Raw genomic sequence first — 22,340 nt, forward strand, 5'->3', positions numbered from 1 at the left:
ACTGCGGCTGCGGCGCGGATTGGACGCTCGATATCTTGATGACGTTGGGCTCGCGCGGGGCGGGATAGAGCGGAGCGGCCTGGCCCGGCCCTGGCCTCGGCCTCGGCCTCGGCCTCGGCCTCTCAGCGGTTCACCCTGCCCGCCAGCGGCTCAGGAGGAGCTGTCAAGCAGGAGAACTTTGTGCTGAGCACATCGGGGTAAGTGGTCGTGGCGGTCAGTGGGCGGCTGCTGCTCTGCCGGGCCGCGCCGGTGGGGGCTGCCGGCAGTGCCTGTGTTTGTGCCGGGGGCTTCCCTCTGTAGCCAAGGTCGCTGTTCCTCGAGCGTCCGCGGCAAAGTCTCTACAGCACCCCCAGGGTGAAGGGGTTTTCTTTAACCGGAGATTTCGCCGCGAGGAAAAAGAAACAAAGGACCCCCTTGCTACCCAAGACGACCTACTGTCAGGACGCCGGCTCTTGAGGGTGTCTGAGTGCCGGCAGACATTTGTGACCTGCACTGGTATCTCCCAGTGACCCCCGTTAGGCCAAATTAGGAGGCGGTGGGTTTTAGAACATGGTTTGCGCTCCCTCTCCTGCCGTAGCAGGCAGGAGGTGCTGTCTCTAGCCGACTGTCGTGGAGTAGCATCAGTTTTTGCTGATGACTTGCTGTGTTTGGTGTTGTCCTTCCTTTCTCTGCGTCCGACTGAGCCAATTTCACAATTTTTCAAGCATTCTTGTGTCCTCTTCTGCTCTGTGCCCCCACAGAAACCTCAATGTAGCTGCCTTAAAGGGCACGAGCTTGATACCTGTGCTGCATAGCCCTAGATGCGAGCTATCTGCTCTGTACCCTGTAACAAGTGGTTTAATTGCTCTGCTTTTTCTCCCAAATTTGGGTGGATTGAGGTCGAGTATCTTATTCTAAATCAGTGTTTGTCAGCTTAATCAGGTATGTCCTCCTTGTTACAACTCCCCTGTCCTTTTTCAAGAGAGATGCACCGTATTAGGACAAAATGTCCTATTCTAAGAGCATTAACAGCCTTTACAATGGGTGTTTTGCTTGTTTTGTTGTGTAACACACCCTCCCACCCCACACTTTTCCTCCACACGTTGATCTTGGCTGCTGACAAAAACCAGTCTCTGTATGCCCAAATGCCTTCAGTAAAGACTCTACAGCAGTACTGTAATGGATGTGTTTCCTTCAATATAAGATATGGGTTTAACAAGAAAAAAAAACCTTTCTCCTGACGGGTTTAATTTACCACTCTGTAGCCCAAATCCAGGGGCTAATAGAGCCAGACCTACACGGTTTTCTACTCCTTCAATCTGCACCGCAGGCAGCAGTTCCTGCCCACGCTGCCGGAGCCATTCACGCAGGGGGAGGGCGGCCGGTCCCGGGGAACAGAGTTACGAGACCCGGCTTCTGCTCTCGGCTCAGCTTCCGACTGTGATCAGGGGCAGACCCTCTGCGTGCCTTTGCCTTCCGAAGACCTGCCCGAGTGAACTCCTCTCCGGCTGCTAGTTCCCTTCTCCAGCGCCTGAAACAGGTGAATCTGGTCAAGGAGATTGTCCTGTCCCAGGCTTTCAGTTCTTGAGATCCCCCTCAGCCACCGAAGCACGCTGTCCCGGAGGGGCTGCCCGGCACCTTGAAGCACCGGGCTGGGCCTGGCCTGCCGAGAACCCGGCGGCTCCCGCCGTGGCTCAGGCCCACAGCTGACCCTGCACCTCCGGGTGTGTTGCCAAAAAACTCGGAATAAAGAACTTATCAACACCAATTTAGTGTAGATAAGCAGACACTTCTTTATTGACGGCCGGGTGCGCGGGTGAGTCCTCTCACGAACCACGCACACCTGAACACCAAAACAATACACCTTATATTAAAACTTATTCATGCATATTCATTAGATTTCCAAGAAAGGTTATACATATTCATTCGATTTCCAGGAAACCATTAGCATATGTAAATGTCCTTTACGCAGGCGCAGCGAAGGTCGCTGGTGGTCTTTCATAGTCTTCCTCACTCCTCCGCTTCTTGACCTCTCAGGTGTTTCCAAGCAGCAAACTGGTGTCCATAACGGTTTCCTCAGTTTCTAAAACAAACACTACAAGGCTACCAATCTTTGTCAAAGCTTCTGTGGTTAAATGATTTTAAACAATACTTGAATTCTTACGGTTACACATGATACATTTTCTAAGTTCCTAAGTTCCTATGGCTACATTTCAAGCTTAACGCTCCCATACCTACGCTTCATAATTTTCTACTTTTTAATCAAACCAAACTCCTTTGTAATTAGACTTTAATTTCTTTTATCAGAATATTTGCAACAGGTGGGCCGGAGCCGGCAGCAGCGCGCAGGTCTCGCCGGGCAGGCCGCCTGGGGCTGCTGCCTGTCGGAGCGGTTCCGAGGGCGACTGGGTCGGAGCGAGGAGCCGCCTTGGGCTCCCCGCGGCGAGGTGGGCGCCGGGCGGCTGCGCCGCGGCACAAGCACAAGCGTTCCGCCGCGGCACAAGCACAAGCGTTCCGCCGCGGCACAAGCGTTCCGCCGCGGCCCCGGCGCCGGAGCGGGGCGGCTTCCGGGCGGCACGGGAAGCGGCGGGCGGCGCGGCGGGCTCCCGGCGCAGCGCTCGGCCCCGTCGGCAGCCGCCATGGCCCGCAAGAAGCTGCACCGGCCCATCGCCGCCATGGCCAAGAAGATCCGCGAGTACCGGGCGCTGAAGAACCGGCCGCGGGACTCGCAGCGCTTCGCCCTGGACTACGAGACCATGCGGCGGCCGCTGACGCAGAAGCGGCTGCCGGTGCGGGCCTGGGAGGACGTGCGGAACGAGAACCGGCTCTTCGCGCTGCTCTGCCGCCTGCCGCGCTTCGGCGTGGGCCGCACCGTCACCCGCAAGTCCTGGCTGTGGGAGCACGACGAGCCCTGCTACTGGGTCATCACCAAGGTGAAGGCGGACTACACGGCCGAGGTAACCGCCGTGAGCCCCCGGAGCCGCTCCCTGCCGCCGCCTCACCCCTTGCTGCCCTCAACAGGGTCTTGTTTTCTTTGCAGAACATGGATCACGGAAGAGCTTGGGGCTACCTGACCTTCAGAGGTAAAACCGGCGTGTTTTCCCACACACGAGGTGGGGAGAGAGCGTTTGTGGGCAGGACCGGAGAGTAATGGGTGGAGGGAGCTGCAGGAAAACCGCAGCCTTCCTGCTTGGGAGATTGGTTTTTCTTGGATCTGCTAAATCAGAAGGGAACTCCTCCTTTTTTTACTTCCAAACGCTGGGATTTAGCCCTCACAGAACACTGGGGGAGAGCCAGCAGAGGCTGACCTTGGGGAGCTAACAGCAGGTTAGGTGAGGCAACAGACTGTTTTGAGAGTTCGAAAGCAAGGCACAGAATGAACCCATGCAGGTATTCCAGGTAAAATCGTCAGTAAAACAGGAGCAATGGCATGTAAACTTACGTTACTGGGATTTTAAATTAACGCTTCGAGGTGAGCGAATTTCCCTTTTTAAAGCTGCTTAGTATTAGGCATACAATTGCCTCTTACTAGAGTTTCTGAAACATTTCTCATTCAGAGGTTTTAAAGTTGTTGGGTATTGTTAACATTAAATGTCCCAGGGAACTTTCATCAGTGTAGAGAGAAATTACTCTGGTTCCTTAGCCACGGAAGCTGAACCAGAGAGACACAAAGTGACATTTTAAATCAATGACTTGCCTGTAGGCCTTTCAGCCTGTTTCTGTTTTGATTTTTAAGGACAGAAGTGGGATCCCATAGCATAGCAGGGAGGATACTGTTCAAACCTTTACTGTTCCTTTAGTGTTGCTTGATGTAGCACTTTTGATACTGGAGAGTTGACACTTGCTACATTTCCCTGAGGGAGTTTGTTGTCAATAGCATTGTCTGCTGGTGTTCATCATCTTTTCTCAGGCAAAACTGAAGAAGAAGTGAGAGAGATTGACAAAGTCATGTACCATGACTGGCGTATGGTGCCCAAGCATGAGGAAGAGGCCTTCAAGAAATTCACCCCAGTGCCAGAGGAGACTATTCGGTACCTTCCATACCCACCTCTGCTCCGAGCCATGATCCTAGCACAGTGGCAGAAAGAGGGAAAGCCAATCACAGAGGAGCCAATGATTGATCTGGCAAAGATCATGGCCTCTCCCGTTCAGGGTACAAAGAAAAAAGCTGCAGGGACACCAGTATAAAGACTTGTTCTATGTCCTGAGCTCCCCACATGCTCTCCCTGTGTGTTAGAAGCATGTCATCATTCAGAAGACCCCCTTGTCCACTGTGGTATGGTGTATCCAGGTTTCCTAGCTTTCTCCCCAACCCTGTACAGTCACCTCATCTGAAAGGAAAGCTGCAGATACGTTCATATTTTTTTTCATAACTTTGGTCTCAGTCAGCAGAGGAACCTTCTTGATTCCCTGCATAGTCTCTGAACACGTAGCTCCTGTCATCCAGCTACAATTCCTTGGAGCACAACTGCCTTTACGGCCTGAAAATTAGGTTTTTAAGAACATTTTTCAGATAATTTGGGTCCTACGTAAATCACGTAAAAACTACTGAGAATATCACGTTATTACACAGAGCTGTGTACAAATGTATCTACTAACAAAAATAAATGTTTTCTTATTTCTGCAGCAGAGTTCTAAGAAAACTTGGTATTTTTTTCAGTGCATGGAGATCATCGTGAGGTCCAAATGCAGAGCCATTAGCTTACCCAATACAGGCACGGCATTGGATTGCTCTTAACCGCTGCAAAATCATTTGGGTTACTTACATAGGATGGCAATGAACAACATGGGAGGAACATGGCTTTGGATACTAAGCTTATCCAAAGCTATCCATCTCTTATTCCCAGAGACGGCTGTCAGGAGAAATAATTTTAATTGTGGTGATGCAAAGTATAGAGGATTGGCTCTTACTATTTGAAGCCAATTGCAAATTAGCACCTGTTCAGTGCAGCACGGTGCGGTGAACATTACGGAAATGCAGCTCCTTAGTGCAGTTCTTGGCATTTCATTTTCTCTTGCGGTGGCTGTGGATTCTGCTGCTGTGTTGGGGACTGCTGAAGGGTCTAGTCTGGGTGCGGGTGGAGGGGGCACAAGAGCTGTGCTGGTCTGTACCCTATGTACCGGACAGCTCCCTGCAGAAGCAGCTATTTAATTCTTTTGTCTGCTGTAGTAGGTAGTCAAGACGTGCTGTTCCATTTGCTGCAGCATCCTGAAATCACAAGTAGCCTGAAGAGATTTACCGAGGGAAAGCAAAAACTGGACTCTGCCCTGCCCAGTGTGTTGGCAGGCCTGGATGAGACAGGGGAACATGTGGCCTCAGCCACCAGGAAAAAGGCTGACATCGGGCAGGAGCAAACAGATCAACATCGGCTACCTGGACTTCCATGGGGTTCCTCACCAGAGGCTCCTAGGGATAAGAGGGACGGTTTTTCTCATGAGTTAAAAGCTGGTCCTATGACAAGGCACAAAGGCTGGGAAGAGCTGAGCTCTTGTTCCTCCTCTGTGGTGGCGGGAGCACTGTGGGGCACGTGCCAGGGCTGGTTCACTGGCTTCGGCAGCAATGGGACAGTCCAGGGGAGGGAAAATCGGGAGTGTTGCTAAAGGCACAGACACTTTGAGCTGTGAGACTTCCCACTGCAGCTGATGGAAAAACAGCTTCTCTGGTTTCTATAGCCTCCGCTGCCAGGTGCTGGGCTGACCTGGTGCCTTATTGTGCTTTCTGTGACTGAGGTGCTACTGAACCAGCACACAAACTGAGGATGGGTGAGGTGGGAAGGGAGGGGTAGATGTGAGTTAGATGGGACAAGCAGAACAATCTAATCCTCCGTCCTGCACAGCCAGGAGCTGAACACAGCCCCAGCACAGGCAGTGCTGTCCCTGACAGGGCAGAGGCCCAGAGTCTGGACCACAGCAGACAGAGCTAAGTGCTAGCAACAGGGTCCGCCAGCAGCCGCAGACAAGGCAAGAAATGACCCATAATCAGGGTCCATCCAGGAAGCCCAGCCAGGAGCAAAAGCAGATGGAGACAATACACCATAAGGCGTAGAATCAAACAATGGCTTGGGTGGGAAGGGACCTTTGAAGATCATCTAGTCCAAACCCCCAAGTCCCAGGGGTCCACCTGGGAGCAGCTGGAGAAAAGCACAGCTACAGCACAGCTCAGGCATAGACTGAAGGCCCCAGCTGGTGCTTAAATGAGGCTTGTGGCCTGCTGGTGATCTCAGGGCCTTAACACTTGTGGGGGGGGGGGGGGGGGTGTCTTCACACAGAGCCCTGGGCAGCCTGAGCACCTTGTCCAACTGTGAAGGTCCCCTTCCAGAAAGCTGCACAGCCCCAGTTTGCCACATATTGGATTCAATGCCTAGAACACGCTGGGACCTGTGCTGGACTCTCAAACCTGTGTGTTAACCTCCTGGGTCGTTTAACAGCATGGGGGTGGTGGTCTGAAGGATGACCAGAGTGAGCCCCTTCCTCAGCCAACCAGGTGGGTGCCAGACATGGCTGCACTTCACTCCGTACCTTGCTCAGACTGCTCCTGGCTGTACTGAAGGGTGCAGCCCCAGGGGTGCGTGATGGATCCCAGGCCCTCTTTTCCAAACTTCATTGCTGAGGTGCTTCTGTTAACCCAGGAGGTTGTACTTCACCCTGGCCTGCACAGGACTGCAGTGCAGGGGTTAGTCATGGAGGTGAGTCACCTTAGGGACCCCTGCTCAGGGCTGGAGCTGCTCCTGGTGTAAGGAGGTGAACTTTCTTGTCTATTATTGCTATGTACAGCCCTTGGATTAATGCAGTTCTACAAAATAAATACGAAATGTGTCCAAGCACTGCTGGGACTAAGAGGAACTCACTTCCAGCAGTGCTGAATGTCATGGATTCCTATGGGACTTTGTGAAGTACCACCCTGTATTGACAGGTGACATCACTGGCAAATTGCTTGTTGAAAGCTGAGCCTGACATGTTAACCCTGGCAGCTCACCTGAAGGGGACACCACAAGGACAGCTGCAGCTAGCTGGCAGCTGAACACTTGTCTTTTCCACCTTTTATTTCTGATGCTGGGAGAAGCTACAGCTTGCACTGTGGCTTGCAGGACCAGGCCCCTCTGCTCTGACCCAGTGAGCAATCCACATCTCATTTCTTGCCACTAAATTGCTCAATGGTGAACACTTGAGCTGCTATTCCCACCCTTTTAAGTGTCTTGCTGCTATTAATGACTGAGCAGAAATCCCAGTGCCTTTATAGGAACAAGATGCCCTGCACTTGGTGATGTTAACACATTTATTACATACAGAACAGATATGGTTCGTTGTTTGATAGCATAGGGGACAAAGCATGGGAACATATTCATACAGCAGTCTCTTTACAGAATGCCATCTTCAGACCAAATAGCGGAGTTTACAGGCCTTAAGACACTTTTTAAAATCCTTTTGTAACATACAAGATACTTTACATACATCACAGTGGAGATATGACAGGGAAGTGTGTTGAAGCCAGTCAGTTCTCACCTTGCTGCCCAGCAGCCACCAAATGCTCACAGGAGCTGACAGAAGAGGCTGGTTCTACTTAGCTGTAGCTGCCCCTCTTTGACATGTGCTTTTCTTGGAGGAAAACATGCACTGAGCTGGAAAGAAACCTGTTGGTAGAGGCCCGAGACTGTTTCCTGATGTTGCCAGGGCTCAGTAGGTGACAGGAGACTGAGTACTGTCACTTTGACTGCTAAAACCAGATACAGAACAAACAGTAAGAGGTAAGAACGTTGCAATTCTGTATTTTCCTATGGAAGAGTCGATAGAGCTAAGGAACTGGGCCTACTAGGGCTTTTTTATTCCCCCTCCCCCCCCCTTCAATTAGCTCAAATTACAAAGTTTACCTGGCCTTAACTGATGAACTGTTACATGTCTGTGGAATCTGTGGTCTAAATGTTGTTCTTGTTAATGTTAATGCATTCTGTGTTGTGATCCAATGAGCTCTTCCTAGCAGAAAGCATTTTGGGAAAGTGAACAAGAAGCCTGGCACGGTCAGCAGTGCCCTGGTGAAATGTCCCTGGTGAAAGGTCCCCCCGCATGCAGGTGGTGTCTGCAAGCATCCCTTAGGCAAAGCCAACTGCAGAGCCTGGTGTGCCAATGGCTGGAGGACACCGTCCAGCTGGCTTCCTACCTCAGTAAAGAGTGGTGTGGGTGCCCGTGTCACCAGCACCACTCACAGGCAGCGTGGGCACCACTGTGGCTCTGTACCTTGGTGGCTGAGGCCTCTGTTCTCCAGGGATGTCCTCTTGCCTCCTTGCAGGGGAAAGGTATGCCCCAGCCTTTTCTGAACTGCAGATCCAAAAATCATTTCAGTGCTGCTGCATCAGGACAGATGCCACATGTTGGAGCTTCCCCTGGGAATACTGCATCCCTGCAGCACACAAGTAGCTTTAGATCACAAGCCTTAGGGGCAGCCTGGTCCATGGTGAGAAGCGCAGGACACAGCTGGGACCTTCCCAGGAGATGGAGGCTTTCCACAGCTGTCTCCATACCACCACAGTGGCACACGGACATCCCTGTGAGCCCCAGAGTGCTGCACAGCTCAGGGAAGAAACAAGATGACCACCAGGAGCTTCCAAATTCAACGCTAACAACTGCTACTTGCTCTAGTCCTGCACATCCAGGAGGGAGTGTTCAAAGGAAATGGAACTTGTCCTTGTGGAGACAGGACTGTTTCCGCCGTCAGAAAGGGAGGACAAACCACTGCCTCTACATCTGGAACTGCCATGTTCTGCACCTGCAGCTCAAAACTGCTCTCCCTGGCCCCAATTTTGCTGCTTCCCTTGAAGCAGGACGCACCTTTGCAATCCCCCAGCGCTCCTTAGACAAGGGCAGCTGTCAGAATTTTTCTCAGGGGTTGTCAATTCTCTGCAGGAGTCAGAAACTTCCAGCTTTTCAAACTACTTAGTAACAAAGTCAGTGCTTGCAAGGTTGGGTAAGAGGTCAGGAGATCTGGCCTCAATTCCTTTTTCTGTGTGACCTCAGATGAGACACAGCCTTTCTATACCTTGACTGCACCTACAGTCTTTCCTAACCAACAGCCAAAGTGTAAAGGAAAACAGACACCTCCTTCCAGCAGTTCCTGGGATGGAGACACAGCCTTATGTGTCAAGGTAATCTCAATGTGTTAATGCAGAATTCACAGCAGACCAAGCAGACCAATGTCATCTGCCCTTGCCTGTGTTTTAAAAGCCAACAAATGCTATGCAGAGAGAGCTTTCTCCTGAACCTTTCAGAATGAACTCGAGTTCTATTCTGCATTTTTGGAAAGGGGAGTTAACAAGTATTGCTGCCTTTTCTGCTCTTAAAATAGCAAGGTTCCAGTACCCCTTTGCTACCACAGTTCCCAAAGGCCCTGTGGCCTTCATGATCAAACACCTTTCTCCCATCTGAGGCTACCAAACAATCCTCTCCGGACACACAGAGTCACCCAGCACACGACTGCTGAGACAACAACAGCAGCAGAGGAGGGAGACTTTCCATCTGCAAGTATGGAGGATGTGTTCCCCACAGTAATGGCACTGCTGCCTTCTCCAGCCAAAGAGCAGAAATGCTGCCCAAACCCTGACACTCCTTTCTATTAAGGGTTCCTTGGACTCAGCTGTTCTCAGTCCGTAGCACATTATTCTGTGCTTAAGGGTGGATAATGTGAAGAGTCCACTAGTGAACGAGAAAGGATTTCTGCTAGGGTGCTGCAGAAGTTGTGATTCACCATCACTGATTTGGCGGGGGATGCCAGGGGGACATACTTCTTTCTCATGCAGGTGGGAGTGAGGCAACCTGCCAGAGAACCTGAGCCACCAACCATCCAGCTGCCAGCTCCCGAGCGCTGGGCAAAGGCTTTGCACAGTTCTAGCTCCAAGCTTCACTTCATCGATGCACTGCCATTTCTCTCCTTGTAGATGCCAGCTCCAGAGCAGAACAATAATCCAACCACGCAGAAAGCGCACGGGCCCAAGATGAAAGCTGCAAGTTCAGAGGTTAGAAGGGGGTCACAGTCCAAGGCAGGAGCCGTTGCAGTTGTCTGGGGTCGGTTTCCAGCAGTAGGTATAATGCAGGCGTTCTGTATGTACATCTTGGCATTCAGGCGGGAGGAGGGACACTTACATTGGTGGGAAAGGAGAAATTCTCACTCAGGGATGTATGATACCTGCCACACAATAATGTGGCTCCTTTCAGCCTTGGAAAGTACTGGCTTCACCTGGGTGGCATCTCCTGCATTCTCCTCTGTCTCATCATCTTCTCCATCCCCTGAAGAGAGAAAACAGAGAGTAAAAAAGGCAAGAAAGAAAATCCCAAATTGCACTGCTCTGAATACTTCCAAAGAGGCTAATACCCCTGTTACAGTCTCGGCAGTCTGACAACAGAGAGCATGAGCTAAGACCTTCCTTTATGCCTGGAGAACATTTATAGCCACATGGAGCTTTTCTGAAGCAGGACTGTATGGATGGAACAAACCATCTCCAGCAGTAGGGAAAATCATCCTTCCTTTTGGGGAAGCCAATGTTTACAACACAGAGCGCCCTGGAGCAGCACAGGTGACCACAGTAGGGCAGCAATGTTTGGAGCCAGTGGCACAGATGGCTTTATTCTCTCCAGGGTCATTAACGTAGATTGCGTGGCACTGCAGGCACAGGCAGGGGCAGGGTTTGGCAGTCTTGTGTTGTGCAAGGAAAATGCTTGCTATCTGCCCTCATAGCCAAAGGCAGGAGAAACAGAGAGCAGTGCTTTTCAGATTTCACTCCCACGGCAGTGATCCCTCTCTCCATGACCACAGCCCCGCACCCCTTCCCGTTCCAGATGCCTCCCACCACAGGCGCTCACCGATCCGGAAATCGATGTATCCTTCTCCTCCACTCAGCACCAGGACATTCTTCAGCTTCTGCCCCTCGGTCTCTGTGGCCGCTGTGCTGGGGTTCTCTGAAGGGCTGTCCAACACACTCCCATTCAGGGTTGCTAGGACATTGCCTGGGAGAGGACAGAGGTGCTGTCAGTGCCTCTGCTCAGCCCTCACGCAGTTAACACACACACGCACACACAAACGCACACATACACAGACACACACACGCGCACAGAGACACACACACAATTGGGCAGGCCAATTCCTTCTGCTGTGAAATCTGGAAGTCACTGCAGTTTAAACTATTGATGTCTGAGCCACAGTGATCTGCAAGCACTAGAAATGCCATGGACAGCCATCTGCTGCAGACCAGCTGAAGCTCCTGCTACAGAATGGACAGTGAGACAAGACCCTCAACAAGGAAAGGCTGTGCTCATCCTTACCAGGCACAGAGACGAAGAACTTGACAGCATCACGGTGCCCATGGAAACAGAGCTGTGCTTGAGCCATGGAGCAGTAGGGAATGAAACTGCTGGCAGATTTGTCGCTGTTGTCATCACCATACACATGGATGACCCCACCAGAGCGGCTGCCCTCTCCAGAGGTTGGTGAGGTCTTGTTGGCTGGGGACATGGAGGAGGAATATTGTCAGTGATGGCTTTGACTCCCATTTACAGAAGGGACTCAATCAAAGAGAAAACTCATGAGCCATGAAGGAAAACCTTTAAGGGTGCAGGTCTCTTTAAAGGTCTTGTGTAAAGGATGTGATGGAGGAGACCACACAAAACTGTACAGTCCCTCTCTTAGGCTGGTAACAATTCACTCATGGTAACAAACTACGTTTTCTCATCAAATCTAGTATTTGGCTACTAGTGAGGCACACATCCCTGGACGTGCTAGGCAAGAGTGACCCTAGGGCAAGCTAGACAAGATCTCTGCGGTGTCCAGTGAAGGCCTCTTCACCAGCAGCGATCCTGTCCAGCCTTCAGAAATGACCTACAGTCCTAGGATCAACTTTGGTCTTTTGTACCTGGCAGGGTATCCAAAGGTGTCCACTGTACCCGTGAGACCTTAAGGGCACCTGGAGGAGAATTATTGCTATTTTCTGGATTGGTGAAGTTGCTCAGTTTCCAAGTTAAGTCTTTTGCTCATGCCAAGCCATGAGCACACAGGCTGCTGAAAACAGTCTCTGTCACAGCAGTGGAGTGAGGTCCTTCCTTAGTCCTTGATTTAGCCATGACACAAGAAGATCAGCTGCTCAAGCCATGAACATCTGAAAGATGCCCACCACCAGCTTCCAAGGATTTCAAGGTGGGCTCAGGGGCCAGCATCCTTCATGTCCAGGCTCTGAGAATGTGAATGCTTCCACCCACCAAGGAACAGAGACCAGTGCTCAGAGCTCAGCACGGGAGATGCTTTCCTTCCATATGCACCCACATCAGTAAAACAGAAACAGTACTAAAATCAGAAGGCTTTCACTTACTGTGAGAGAACTGAATTGCTTGCTTAATTATCTGTAATTCTGTATTTTGGCTTGGGCTGGATTTCAATTAAGTGACTTGGACAAAGGAGACTTTTACCTATCAGACTCAAGCCAGGATGGCGAGACAAGTACAAATATTTTGATGGAAGAATGAGAATCAGTGTGTGCAGGGGGAAGATCCTCAAGATGAAGGCTCTCTGCACCTCTGTGCTTTGGTTTGCTGTGAGCAGCTACAACTGGCTGAGCTCATCTGATCGACAGACGGGGCTGGTACTAGCACTTCTCACTCAGTATCTGGCTTCTTACTGCAACCAGTATCAGATGCTTTAAAAGGAGGAGACATATGTTGATAATGCTTCTGGACGGCCACAGAAATGCCTTACAATGACAAAAAAAATAATCCTTTCTGACCCTGGAAGGGCTAAGGTAAGCATAAATTTGAACTCAGGCCCTGCCTTAACTGGCACAAACTCACACAATTCTTAATGTTTACCAAAGTCCCCTCTGGTTAAAAGTGTTGGTTGATTACTTGCAGCTGGCAGGTGCCACAGCACCTACTGCCATTGGCCTGGAACTGATGACAGAAGTATCCTTGGAAAACCAAGGATGACCAAGGAAGACCTTGGAAGAACAGTCTACTCCTGCTTCCTGGAACTCTGTGACTGAATGAACCTTTACAGTCCCTATCTCAAACCTGGCCTACCACAATAAGGGAACTACTGATGAAGAATAAAGTACTCTTGACAAAAAAAAACCAGGGATGGCTGATGAGATGGATGAAAATGTTTTTAGCCATGGGAAATGAGGATATTTACACTACTGTCTCTGGTCGCTTTTCTCAGATGCAACTTAAAATGAAAGCCTGATGAGGAAAAATGGATGGAGAGAGCTGAATGGCAGGATGGAAGGGTGGGAAAGTGACTGCAAAGATGAATGGGTGCAAAAGGAGTGAAAGCTGAAGGAAGGAGGCAATGGACTTACCCCGGAGCCCAAGGAGTTGGCCTCGGTGGAGGACTACAGCTAGGCACAGGCAAGGAGTGGGAACACAGAGGGGCAAGGGGAGAGACAGGCAGGACGGGAGAGAAGAAAAAGGTGATTACTGGGAGAAAATTCAGGGAACAACAAAAATGTATAAAACCTAGAGAAACCGCAACAGGAGCTACAGGCTCTGATCAGTTTATACCAACACTATTCTTGCTCACTTTGCTCTTATCTTACAAGGACAAATGTAGTATCTGAGATCGGAGAGGGACCATGGTCACAAGGATCCATTGCTAAAGTTTCTACTAAGGCCTTACTGCTTACCACATTTTTACAGAAACACTGAAAGATAATGCAACTGGTTTACAGCAGGGAACAAGCTTAACTTGGAATTAAGACACCAGCCCCAAGAAAGAATGGGCTTTAATACAGGGATTCAGAAATGAGACCAAGATTGCAATGCGCAAAGATGACTGTGTCACTGGCTTCCTGGTGTCAGCCCTGGGCACATCCAGCTCCACTAGCCTTAGAGGAGACCATCTCAGCCCTGACTTCCAGGAGGATTACAACAGGTTTGCTGCTCTTATACAAGAGCCATTTCCTGCTTCTCAGATTTCCTGCTAGCAGTGGTAAGAAAATGTTAATTTGGCTGCTTTCTGTTGAAAGCAACCGCAATCAGCTTCAAATCCTACTCCCCCATTATAATCTGGAACAGACCTGCAAAGTTAGATGCTGACTGGCAGGTACAGAACAGGATTACTAAGAGCTTCAACTAAACTTCCAGCTCCAGAGATGCACCTATTAACTACTACTGCTTGGGTCTGCTCACCAGGTTGAATGTGGTGTAGGATACTGATTTCTACTAAATAAAAGCTGAGCCCTAATTTGAGTAAATGAAGCTTTTTCTAAGGTCAGTTTCTGGAAAATACTGTTATGGAGACTTTTAGATGTCAGTGCCAAAAAAAAATTTCCAGGGAGATCTTCCTGGTGACTTCTCAACCCATGGCCTCCTTTTGAAGACTTACTACAATTCCCAAAGCTTTGTTTCTCCTGGTTTCCAGTAGCTACAGAATCAGTTCCCATCAGCCTGCTCTGTCAAGGTCAAACTCAAAAAAGACAACTGTATAGATGGTAGAGATGTCATTGGTCCTCCAAGAAGGAAATGCCTTCAGCTGAACTGAAAGGGACAGTAACAAATACCTATTTGGTTTTAAACAGGTTAAATCCACTCAACTGAACACTTAATTCCTTAATAAGGAAGAGTTAAACCAAGTTCAAGGTTGTTCATACTTAGGGCTCTTCTCTCCGAACGCTGCTATGATCAAAGGTCTGTCAGGTTCAGAGTAAAAATGTCCAGAAAGCATTAGCCTGCCAGAACCATCCGCCATGCTGCACAAATAACACACAAAAGCATTCTTTTTATAGCGGGGATGCAGAAGTATCTCCAATAAATGTCACTTACTCTCAGTCAATGGAATGGAGATGACGACACCGTTCCCTGTCCCTACCCAGAGGCGGTTGCCAGCAATGAGCAGGGCTGTAATCCGCACGAACGAGAAGCCCAGCTTTCCAGTGCCTAGTAAGCATGCATAAGAATTGAAGAGTCAGTTACGACTTTGGGCAAGGTCTGCTAATGAATTCTGATTTTTCTCTGATCTCAGTAAGCAGCAGAACATTTACTGACAGTCCCTACTGCCTCACCTAGCATCTTGCTGACGTAAGGCTCAATGTCGACATCTTGCAGATGTTGATGGCTGTGGGCATGGTAAAGCCTCAGAGTGGAGTCCAGGCGGATAGAAACCCATACTCCATCTCCAATCCATGCCAGCTGTCGCACCTGACTCTCCCGCCGAGGGTGGGCATCAAAGGATTTCTGAAATGCCAAATAGGTGGACCAATGTGAGTTCACAACAGGTCTGCAATTATCTACACTTATACTCCATTTTCCTCAACTGAGATCACTTGTTTGGATTTCAAAGCTCCTGGAGAAAATGTGTTAATGCCAGCTGACCTCAGAAGTTCACTACAGTATACAAAAATTCCCTCTCTTGAAATGATTTTGTATAACAGCTCTGCAGAGATTATGGTCTTTGCAAACCAATTCATGAGCTAGAACATTTAGAAACCAAGAGTTTTCAATATGCTTGGTAGAAAAGGAAAACACACAACTCCAGTATAAATTCCAAAGATCAAACTGCCTTGGCTCACTGACGTGAACGACAGATTCAACACTTCTTCTCCTGTTACTAGAATTATTCCAAGCACTGTCAAATAAGTTTGTACCAACACCACTGTATTGAATTTCAAACAAAAAGCTCTAAACATCATTTTTTTCTTAGGCAAGTAGGATCACTAGGGCTTGCTAACTGTACTCTTCCTTTGTGCCACAATGCCCACAGATGGAGAAGTCTTAGATCATATACGAAGGGCAGCTGTAAAGCACGCATGTACTTCTGTACAGTACGTGGCCTCACAGATTCACTAATAAAGGCAAAGAAAGTGCTCAGTTTAGACTTATCTAAGGATTTAAGCTCTGCAAAGGGAGGAAGGAATAAATACCCCCCTGGCAGATTGGGTCATAACTTGACCCAGATTGACTGTTTGGGTCCTACCGTCAGCAATGACAATACAAAGGTTCTGCATTTCCATGCACTGCAGCAGAAAACAGCTATAAGAATAAATACAACACAAGCATGTGCATGCATACACACACATTTGCTCTCTTACCTCAATCTGCATTGTCTTAGGTTGGATAACATGGATTTTGTTCTTGTAGCCACACCAGACTCTATCATACACAACAGCCATGCAGCGGATGGAATGGTGAGTGTGACCGAGGTCCATTAGGTGGTAATTACTGAGATCCCACTGACCGTCTAAGGTGGAAAACAAGTGCAGAAAGATGCATCTCCTTCATGACATGTCAGTATACAATAGAATCATCTACCTTTCCATGTATAACTAAGTATACAGGCTTAGCTGGTACTCAAATGCTCATTTTGCTTATGTCTGTGAACTTCCTATGAACCCGTAATACTATATGGGCAGAGTCTTATGCTTACAAAACACATGACAATAAAGTTTAGTTTGGTGGGCTGAAAGCTCTCCAAATCAGGCTATTTTAAACATCCTTTTACTGTAATGAAGCGAACAGGCTTCTCTAACGAGTACAACAAAAACAGCAGGGGAAGAAGAAAGACAGCCTAACAAGACTATGAGGAAAATTAAAAGGAAATGAACCTTGTGGTGAGGCTTCCTCATATCACACGGACAACATAATTTTGCCAAAGTGTCAAATCCAGGATAAGGAATCAATCTCCCTTCTCTCATGCTTATTTTCTAACTAACCTAGCAGATACTGTGTCTTTCACAGACAGGTGGCCTCTACGTCATGAAGCTTTATCCTGTTTCTGATGGGAACAATTTTTATGTGTCAATGGTCAGGCTTGAACTCATGATAAAGGCTGAAACAAAATTTAAATTGCACAAAACCAGAAATCTCTGTATTTTAGCTTGATGGATAAACTGCTACTCAATGAATAACTAAATTCTTAATATACAAACAGTAGTCACAGTTAGCAAATTCCTCTGTGTTTTCAGGTATGAACACAGCTCAGGAACTGCTCAAGCCATAGACAAACAAAGCCTACAACAGTAAAGAGGACAAGAAATATAGAATTCAAAAAATATCTTGAAGTGACAAGATTAAGGCAGGTCAGATTACTCAGACATCTCTTTTTTGCAACACAAAAAACTGACCAAGTGTAATGCAAAGGCTCCATTTATTTGGGATTTCCAGACTTCCAGAGAATCCCAGCTCTGCCTCCTGTGTATGCAGTGATCAATTCCACTACTTATATAGAGTCCAATGTCTGTGGGAAGCAGCAGTCCTATTTGCAACTGCACAGATGATCTGCTCAGGTACAGCCTAAGCTGCGTGGAGCTCCCTGTGCATGCCCTGTTACAGTTGATTTGTGAAGGCAGAGTAACACCGACATGGCCCAAATGCATTAAACTTACCAAGCATGCCTCAAATAACTGCACAGCATATGTACTCCCAAAAGCGTTGCATTTACCCTGCATGTGCTATACAGAACACACACGCATGGTTTTGTTTAGAAAAGCTCAGGAAATGGTGTTAAAGTATGCCTTAGATGTTTTAGGATAAGGATTACATGTGTATAATAGCTATGCATTTTAATCATGTTTGTACTCTGGCAAGCCAGCACCTTTCCTTCTCAATTCAGAATAGCATTTAATCCATTGCTACACTTCCAGCCAAGTTTGGTTTTCTCTTACTACGTTGATTCTTACCTTCTCCCCGGTGGAATATGGCTAGTGTTCCATCTGCCAGAGCAACAAGAACCCTCCCTTTCACATGCCTGAAATCACAGAAAAGTAAATACTTAAAAAACCTGTAAAAGTAAGGGACTAACAAATCCTTTTGACATCCACGCGCACCATCTTTATGTTCTTTCTACAATTCCCATTCAGTTTAGCACTTGCAGGAAAATCCTGCAAGGGCCGAGGGTCATACCTCTTACCTTTGTTGTAGTAAGATCATTCATAAATTTCCTGTTGAGGTTAACTTCTCCTTCGCACTACAAACTCCATCAATTTCAACAAATTCCACCTAATTTACACCCCAGTGAAGTTTTGCCTTTCTCCTTCCCACTTATTTCCTCCTGATACTGCTAATCTCATTTAGTACCTTATTCACTGAACTGGGTCAGGTCTGCAGTTGAGCAGGAAAATGGCTCAGTATGAGGCTTTCCAGTAACAAAAACCCTGGGAAACTTTCCTCACAAACCCATGCACTTAGAAGAGCAAAGAAAAAGATGACTGACAAAGAGCTGCTACCCCCATCTAAAATATTGCTTAGGCACTGAACCTCCTCCTTCAGTGTCCCATGGCATGCACACTTACACTAGACTCAGTACAGAGTCCTTCAGCTTTATTGAGTGCAGACACTTCTTCCAGTTGGATACAGCCGAGTGCACATATAGCCTGTGAGAAAGGACAAATCAGGGAGGGTTAGCAGCAAGGCCCCACACCTTCAGCCTGACTAGGCTTGAGTCTTTTCTGCTGGTAGGAAAGGTGGAGGTTAGGTAAGAAATCGAGGTTAAATCCCTGTGCCTATGATGAGCTGAGGGCTCAGAACAACAATGAGCAATGAAAACCTACTCCAGAATCAAGACATGAACTAAAGGTGTGCAGACATGAAAAGTGGAGCCCAGACAATGGAGGTGACAGAGAGATCTGCCAGCCCAAAGGGAACCTACCAGCCGTTCTGTGCTCCCAGCCACATGGTGGGGGCAGCACTGGTGCAAGTCCCAGCAGCATCCCCATTCAACTCCTGATCTGGCAGTGTTGTGCTTGACTCTGTCTTCAGCTGTCCATTCTCCCTGAAGAGACAAAAGAACACTGTTAGAGCCTTTAGTAGCAGCAACACACACAGAATACCCATCTACGCTCACAATCTGGCATTCACAAGCAGACAAGGGCCCTTGTATACACAAATCGCTTCCTTCTCTTCAGTGTTTTTTAATTGCTTGACTCCTGAATCTGCAATTTGCAAAACTTCCTTTTTTCCCCACCAATACAAATAGCAAGTACTTCAAATCTATAGAACTTAACTTAGTGTTTGGCAGTACTATTGCATAAACTATTTTCTCAGTTCATTTCCAACTTCAACAGAAACAACTTAGAACAACTTGGTCATTTAGGAACAACTTCTATCCAAGACCTTCCACCTTGCTCCTCAGGCCATCACATCAGACTCATTTATCTTAAGAATTTTTGGGTGGTGAATATGCTTTCTTCATTGTCTTTACAGCACGTTAGAGGTACTACTAGAATAAATCAATTATCATTTTTACACATGAATCAATAAGTTCCTTCAGTAAGAACATTAAGTGTACACGTACTTTGGAAGATCTGTCTTAACAGCAGGTCTAGATTCATACTGAGAGATCAAATATTTGCACTTAAACAGCTGACACAGTCTGCTGCAGGCTGAACCATGTTTATTTTCATTTCCTTTCTTTCTCTCCCTATCATCCCATTTGTAATACTATTTGGGCACAAAACTGAAAAAAGTTTGACACTTTGTCAGAAGATCAGGCTAGTTCTCGTATCAAAAAGCTTATAAAAACAGAGCTGATAAATAAGTAAGCTGGCACTTTGGCCCCAGACTGCCTACCCATTCTGCCTAAGAGGTGCCTGTGCAGGGACTGGATCTGTAAACACGTGCTCCGTGAGGGGCCCAGGCCGAGCCTGAGCAGGATCTGCCTCACTTGTACCGTTCTCTGGTACCTCCGTAGCTTCTGTTGCCTCCTCAGTAGACTGGGACTGGTTGATCTTCCCATTGCAGACAGCAGCCACCTCACCTAAAAGACAAAGAACAGCATGAGACATACTGGAGAATGAGCTGGTAAGTTAGCTATATAGAAATCAGGCTGTTTGTTAATTTTTAAATTTATCCCTCCTTGCCAAATTCAGTCAAGCCCTGAGCCTGCACCACAGACAGCAGCTCATCCAGTGTTTTCTGCTCAGATGGGGAACAGAGGCTATTTTACAGTGAGGCACAATCTGTGACTAGCAAAACATGAGAAGTTCTCTAGGGCTGCCTACTGCCATACGGAGTCAGCAAGGGCATGGTTATAGTTTTCATATGGGCTTAACTGACTTCACAAGAAGACGTGATTCAGAGGAGAAAGCAATGAGAACAGAAGCAACTGTAGCAGGACAAATGTATCACCTGTCCAAAATACTCTGCTATATGACCCCTGCAACCAGGCTGCAGGATGTGGATCACTCAGAGAGAAAAGGAGGGTTCTAAAGAGAAATGTACCAAAAGGGCCTTTGGTTTTCCTGTACCACATTAAAAAACTTCTTGAGGCCTCTGAAGTACTTAACTCAGGGACAGGAGGATGCAGCTGTAAGACCATAAGCTTGTATGGCACTAGCTGTAATTGGACTGCCATTAACTTTCATGTGCCAGAACTCACTCTGTCCCTTGTCCAGCACAGGTGTGTCACCACGCGAGGAACAGTTGCTTCGTGGCACATTGCAGCGGGTCGCACAGCCCACCAGAGTGATTCCTGCCAAGACACCATCTGTTCCAGACGACTCTTCAGGATTTACATCTCCCTCCAGAAAGATCTCGCCTGGAGGATAATCACTCTCACTGGCCGCTGAAGGGCAAAGAACAGATTCTCCCATAAATCTAGCTGTCACTGCTAATTTAAATGTAGCAGTACTCCTGAGGTGACCATACAGATGGAAGATGCTGACCCTCAGGGTTCACTACCCTGGGGAGGCACCACAGCTTCAGTCAACATCATGGTAAATCCCCTCAACCCTAGAATCAACATCCAGGCCAGCTACAGAGCCCTCCCAAACCTAGGCAAGGCTCACTCTTGCTCCCAAGAACCATCCTTATGTGCCAAAGGAACGACTTACTAAATGTTCAACAGTGAGGGATCTCCATGGAAAGGTCCTACAAGAAGGCAAGATCTGAGTTATGGTTTTGAGGGACAATTACAGAATGCGGCAGGGTCTAAGGGTTAGTTCTGAAGTGAGGACACTACATTTGTCCCTCCTCAGTGGAGCAGGTGACCCTGTGCAGATCACAGCCAGTGCCTGGGCCCCACTTACCAGGGATGCTGGAGATGCAAAGCACATGAGCATTGCAGACAGTGAACTGGTCCACCACTGTGCCAGGCTGATTGGCATCAATAATTACAACTTTACTTGTTGACAGGGTACTAGTGAGGATCCAGACACGACTGGACGTGGCATCCATTTCATGGAGCTCCTTTGCCTTCAGGAGAGCAAACACATGGGTGGAATCAGTGCTCCTCTGAGATCAGATTGAGCATATTAGTGCTTGGCAACACTGACACATGCAAATACCACAATGCTGGCTTCAAAGAGCCAAGTCTCTTCCTAGCTGATGCAAATAAACAATATGAGCTATGCAAAATTCATTTACGTTGCTGCGCTAGTATCTGGAACACTGGCCAAAGAGCCTATCTGGCTCCTTAGGGCAAGAGGAGTTTGGCCACTAATTGCTCTTCTGAGATGTCTGACTAATGTATCACTGAACATTCACTTTAGACAGAATACCATGGAGATGGGATGCACTCAACCTACCAGCTTAAGCAAAGTGATCTCAGAAGGCTATAGGGCAGCAGTGTAAGACAGCTGTGGGAAAAAAACCCACAAACCAGAAAGGCTAAAACGTTGTATTACTATCTGCAAATTACAGCTTGGTTCTTAAAAAAAAAATAAACCACTTAAGACTATTAAAAAACAGAGCTGGAATAAATCTCAAGAGCTTCAACTTCTGAACCAAATGGACTCATGGACTCTGCTATGTCTATGTTCTTTTTAACAAAGCTTTGCCTGAGTTTATTTATTATTTTTTTAATTTATAGTGATGAGGACTCCATAATCTTCCTAGCAACCTCATCAAGCACTTAATTGCACTTACTATTAAGCGTTTCAAAAGCAGAAGTTGGAAAATTTTATCCTGGATTACTTATCCCAAATCACACAGAAAGTTACTGAAGAGCCAGAACACCACAACCCTGCCCCACAAGATGATGCCTCAGAAGTACAAGTTAGTGCATAATATAGCATAGTACACAGGCATTGAGACAGGGGGCATGTCAGGGATGGAATGAGAAAAAACACTGGAGGGGAAAAAAAAAATAATTTCATTTTCTTTTCTGACCTTTTTCTTTTCAGGAGATGTATGGTTACTTTTGTTGTTCTCGCCTTCCACTTCCCTATCACAGGTGAGGGGATCACGTCCAGGATCCAGTTTCTGCCCATTCCCAGACTCCTGCTCCAAAGGTCTCCATCCCGTGAGATTGACTCCAGCTGCACACCACAGCTAAGTAAAAGAAACAGAATTAAGAATTCTGGAGGCTCCAGGGTCTCTTGAAATTCAGGCACCTTTGTAGAGAACTGTGGACACATGTCAAATACCTAAAACCTTTAGTTGGAAATAATAGATATTGTTGA

General features: G+C 47.7%; 2 protein-coding genes and 1 long non-coding RNA gene across 32 annotated transcripts in view; 2 read left to right on the plus strand and 1 right to left on the minus strand.

Annotated features, from left to right (window-relative positions):
- Positions 1-101: 101 nt before the first annotated feature.
- LOC138690474 (uncharacterized) lies at positions 102-1,153 on the plus strand. Its single transcript, XR_011329263.1, has 2 exons — positions 102-197; positions 361-1,153. It is a non-coding gene; the product is annotated as an uncharacterized lncRNA (long non-coding RNA).
- A 1,353-nt stretch (positions 1,154-2,506) lies between these two features.
- MRPS34 (mitochondrial ribosomal protein S34) lies at positions 2,507-4,605 on the plus strand. Its single transcript, XM_009921263.2, has 3 exons — positions 2,507-2,936; positions 3,020-3,062; positions 3,890-4,605. Exons 1-3 carry the CDS (start codon positions 2,619-2,621, stop codon positions 4,165-4,167), a joined length of 639 nt encoding a protein of 212 aa, XP_009919565.2. The 5' UTR covers positions 2,507-2,618; the 3' UTR covers positions 4,168-4,605.
- A 2,636-nt stretch (positions 4,606-7,241) lies between these two features.
- The window catches only part of MAPK8IP3 (mitogen-activated protein kinase 8 interacting protein 3), a 78,420-nt gene continuing 63,321 nt past the window's right edge, over positions 7,242-22,340 (minus strand). For 27 of the 30 annotated variants that reach the window (XM_069809510.1, XM_069809508.1, XM_069809500.1 and 24 more), the window contains 14 exons: positions 22,048-22,209; positions 20,967-21,132; positions 20,318-20,503; positions 19,510-19,696; positions 18,590-18,712; positions 18,234-18,314; positions 17,622-17,689; positions 16,035-16,183; positions 15,009-15,180; positions 14,770-14,883; positions 13,308-13,346; positions 11,287-11,466; positions 10,828-10,971; positions 7,242-10,254 (listed from right to left, as the gene is read on the minus strand). In XM_069809510.1, coding sequence (XP_069665611.1) covers positions 10,133-10,254; positions 10,828-10,971; positions 11,287-11,466; positions 13,308-13,346; positions 14,770-14,883; positions 15,009-15,180; positions 16,035-16,183; positions 17,622-17,689; positions 18,234-18,314; positions 18,590-18,712; positions 19,510-19,696; positions 20,318-20,503; positions 20,967-21,132; positions 22,048-22,209 — 1,893 coding nt within the window. In that variant the 3' untranslated portion in view covers positions 7,242-10,132. The remainder of the gene's footprint in view (positions 10,255-10,827; positions 10,972-11,286; positions 11,467-13,307; positions 13,347-14,769; positions 14,884-15,008; positions 15,181-16,034; positions 16,184-17,621; positions 17,690-18,233; positions 18,315-18,589; positions 18,713-19,509; positions 19,697-20,317; positions 20,504-20,966; positions 21,133-22,047; positions 22,210-22,340) is intronic. The other 3 variants (XM_069809523.1, XM_069809504.1, XM_069809522.1) reach the window with 1 other exon arrangement.

This window comes from Haliaeetus albicilla, chromosome 22, assembly GCF_947461875.1.
Source record: "Haliaeetus albicilla chromosome 22, bHalAlb1.1, whole genome shotgun sequence".
Taxonomy (NCBI): domain Eukaryota; kingdom Metazoa; phylum Chordata; class Aves; order Accipitriformes; family Accipitridae; genus Haliaeetus; species Haliaeetus albicilla.

What these genes read in the sequence shown, in the direction of transcription:
- MRPS34 (XM_009921263.2), top strand. Translation starts at nt 2,619, where the DNA reads ATGGCCCGCAAGAAGCTGCACCGGCCCATCGCCGCCATGGCCAAGAAG. An exon ending in AGGCGGACTACACGGCCGAG is followed by an intron (nt 2,937 to 3,019) that starts GTAACCGCCGTG and finishes TTTTCTTTGCAG; the next exon opens with AACATGGATCACGGAAGAGC. An exon ending in GGGCTACCTGACCTTCAGAG is followed by an intron (nt 3,063 to 3,889) that starts GTAAAACCGGCG and finishes ATCTTTTCTCAG; the next exon opens with GCAAAACTGAAGAAGAAGTG.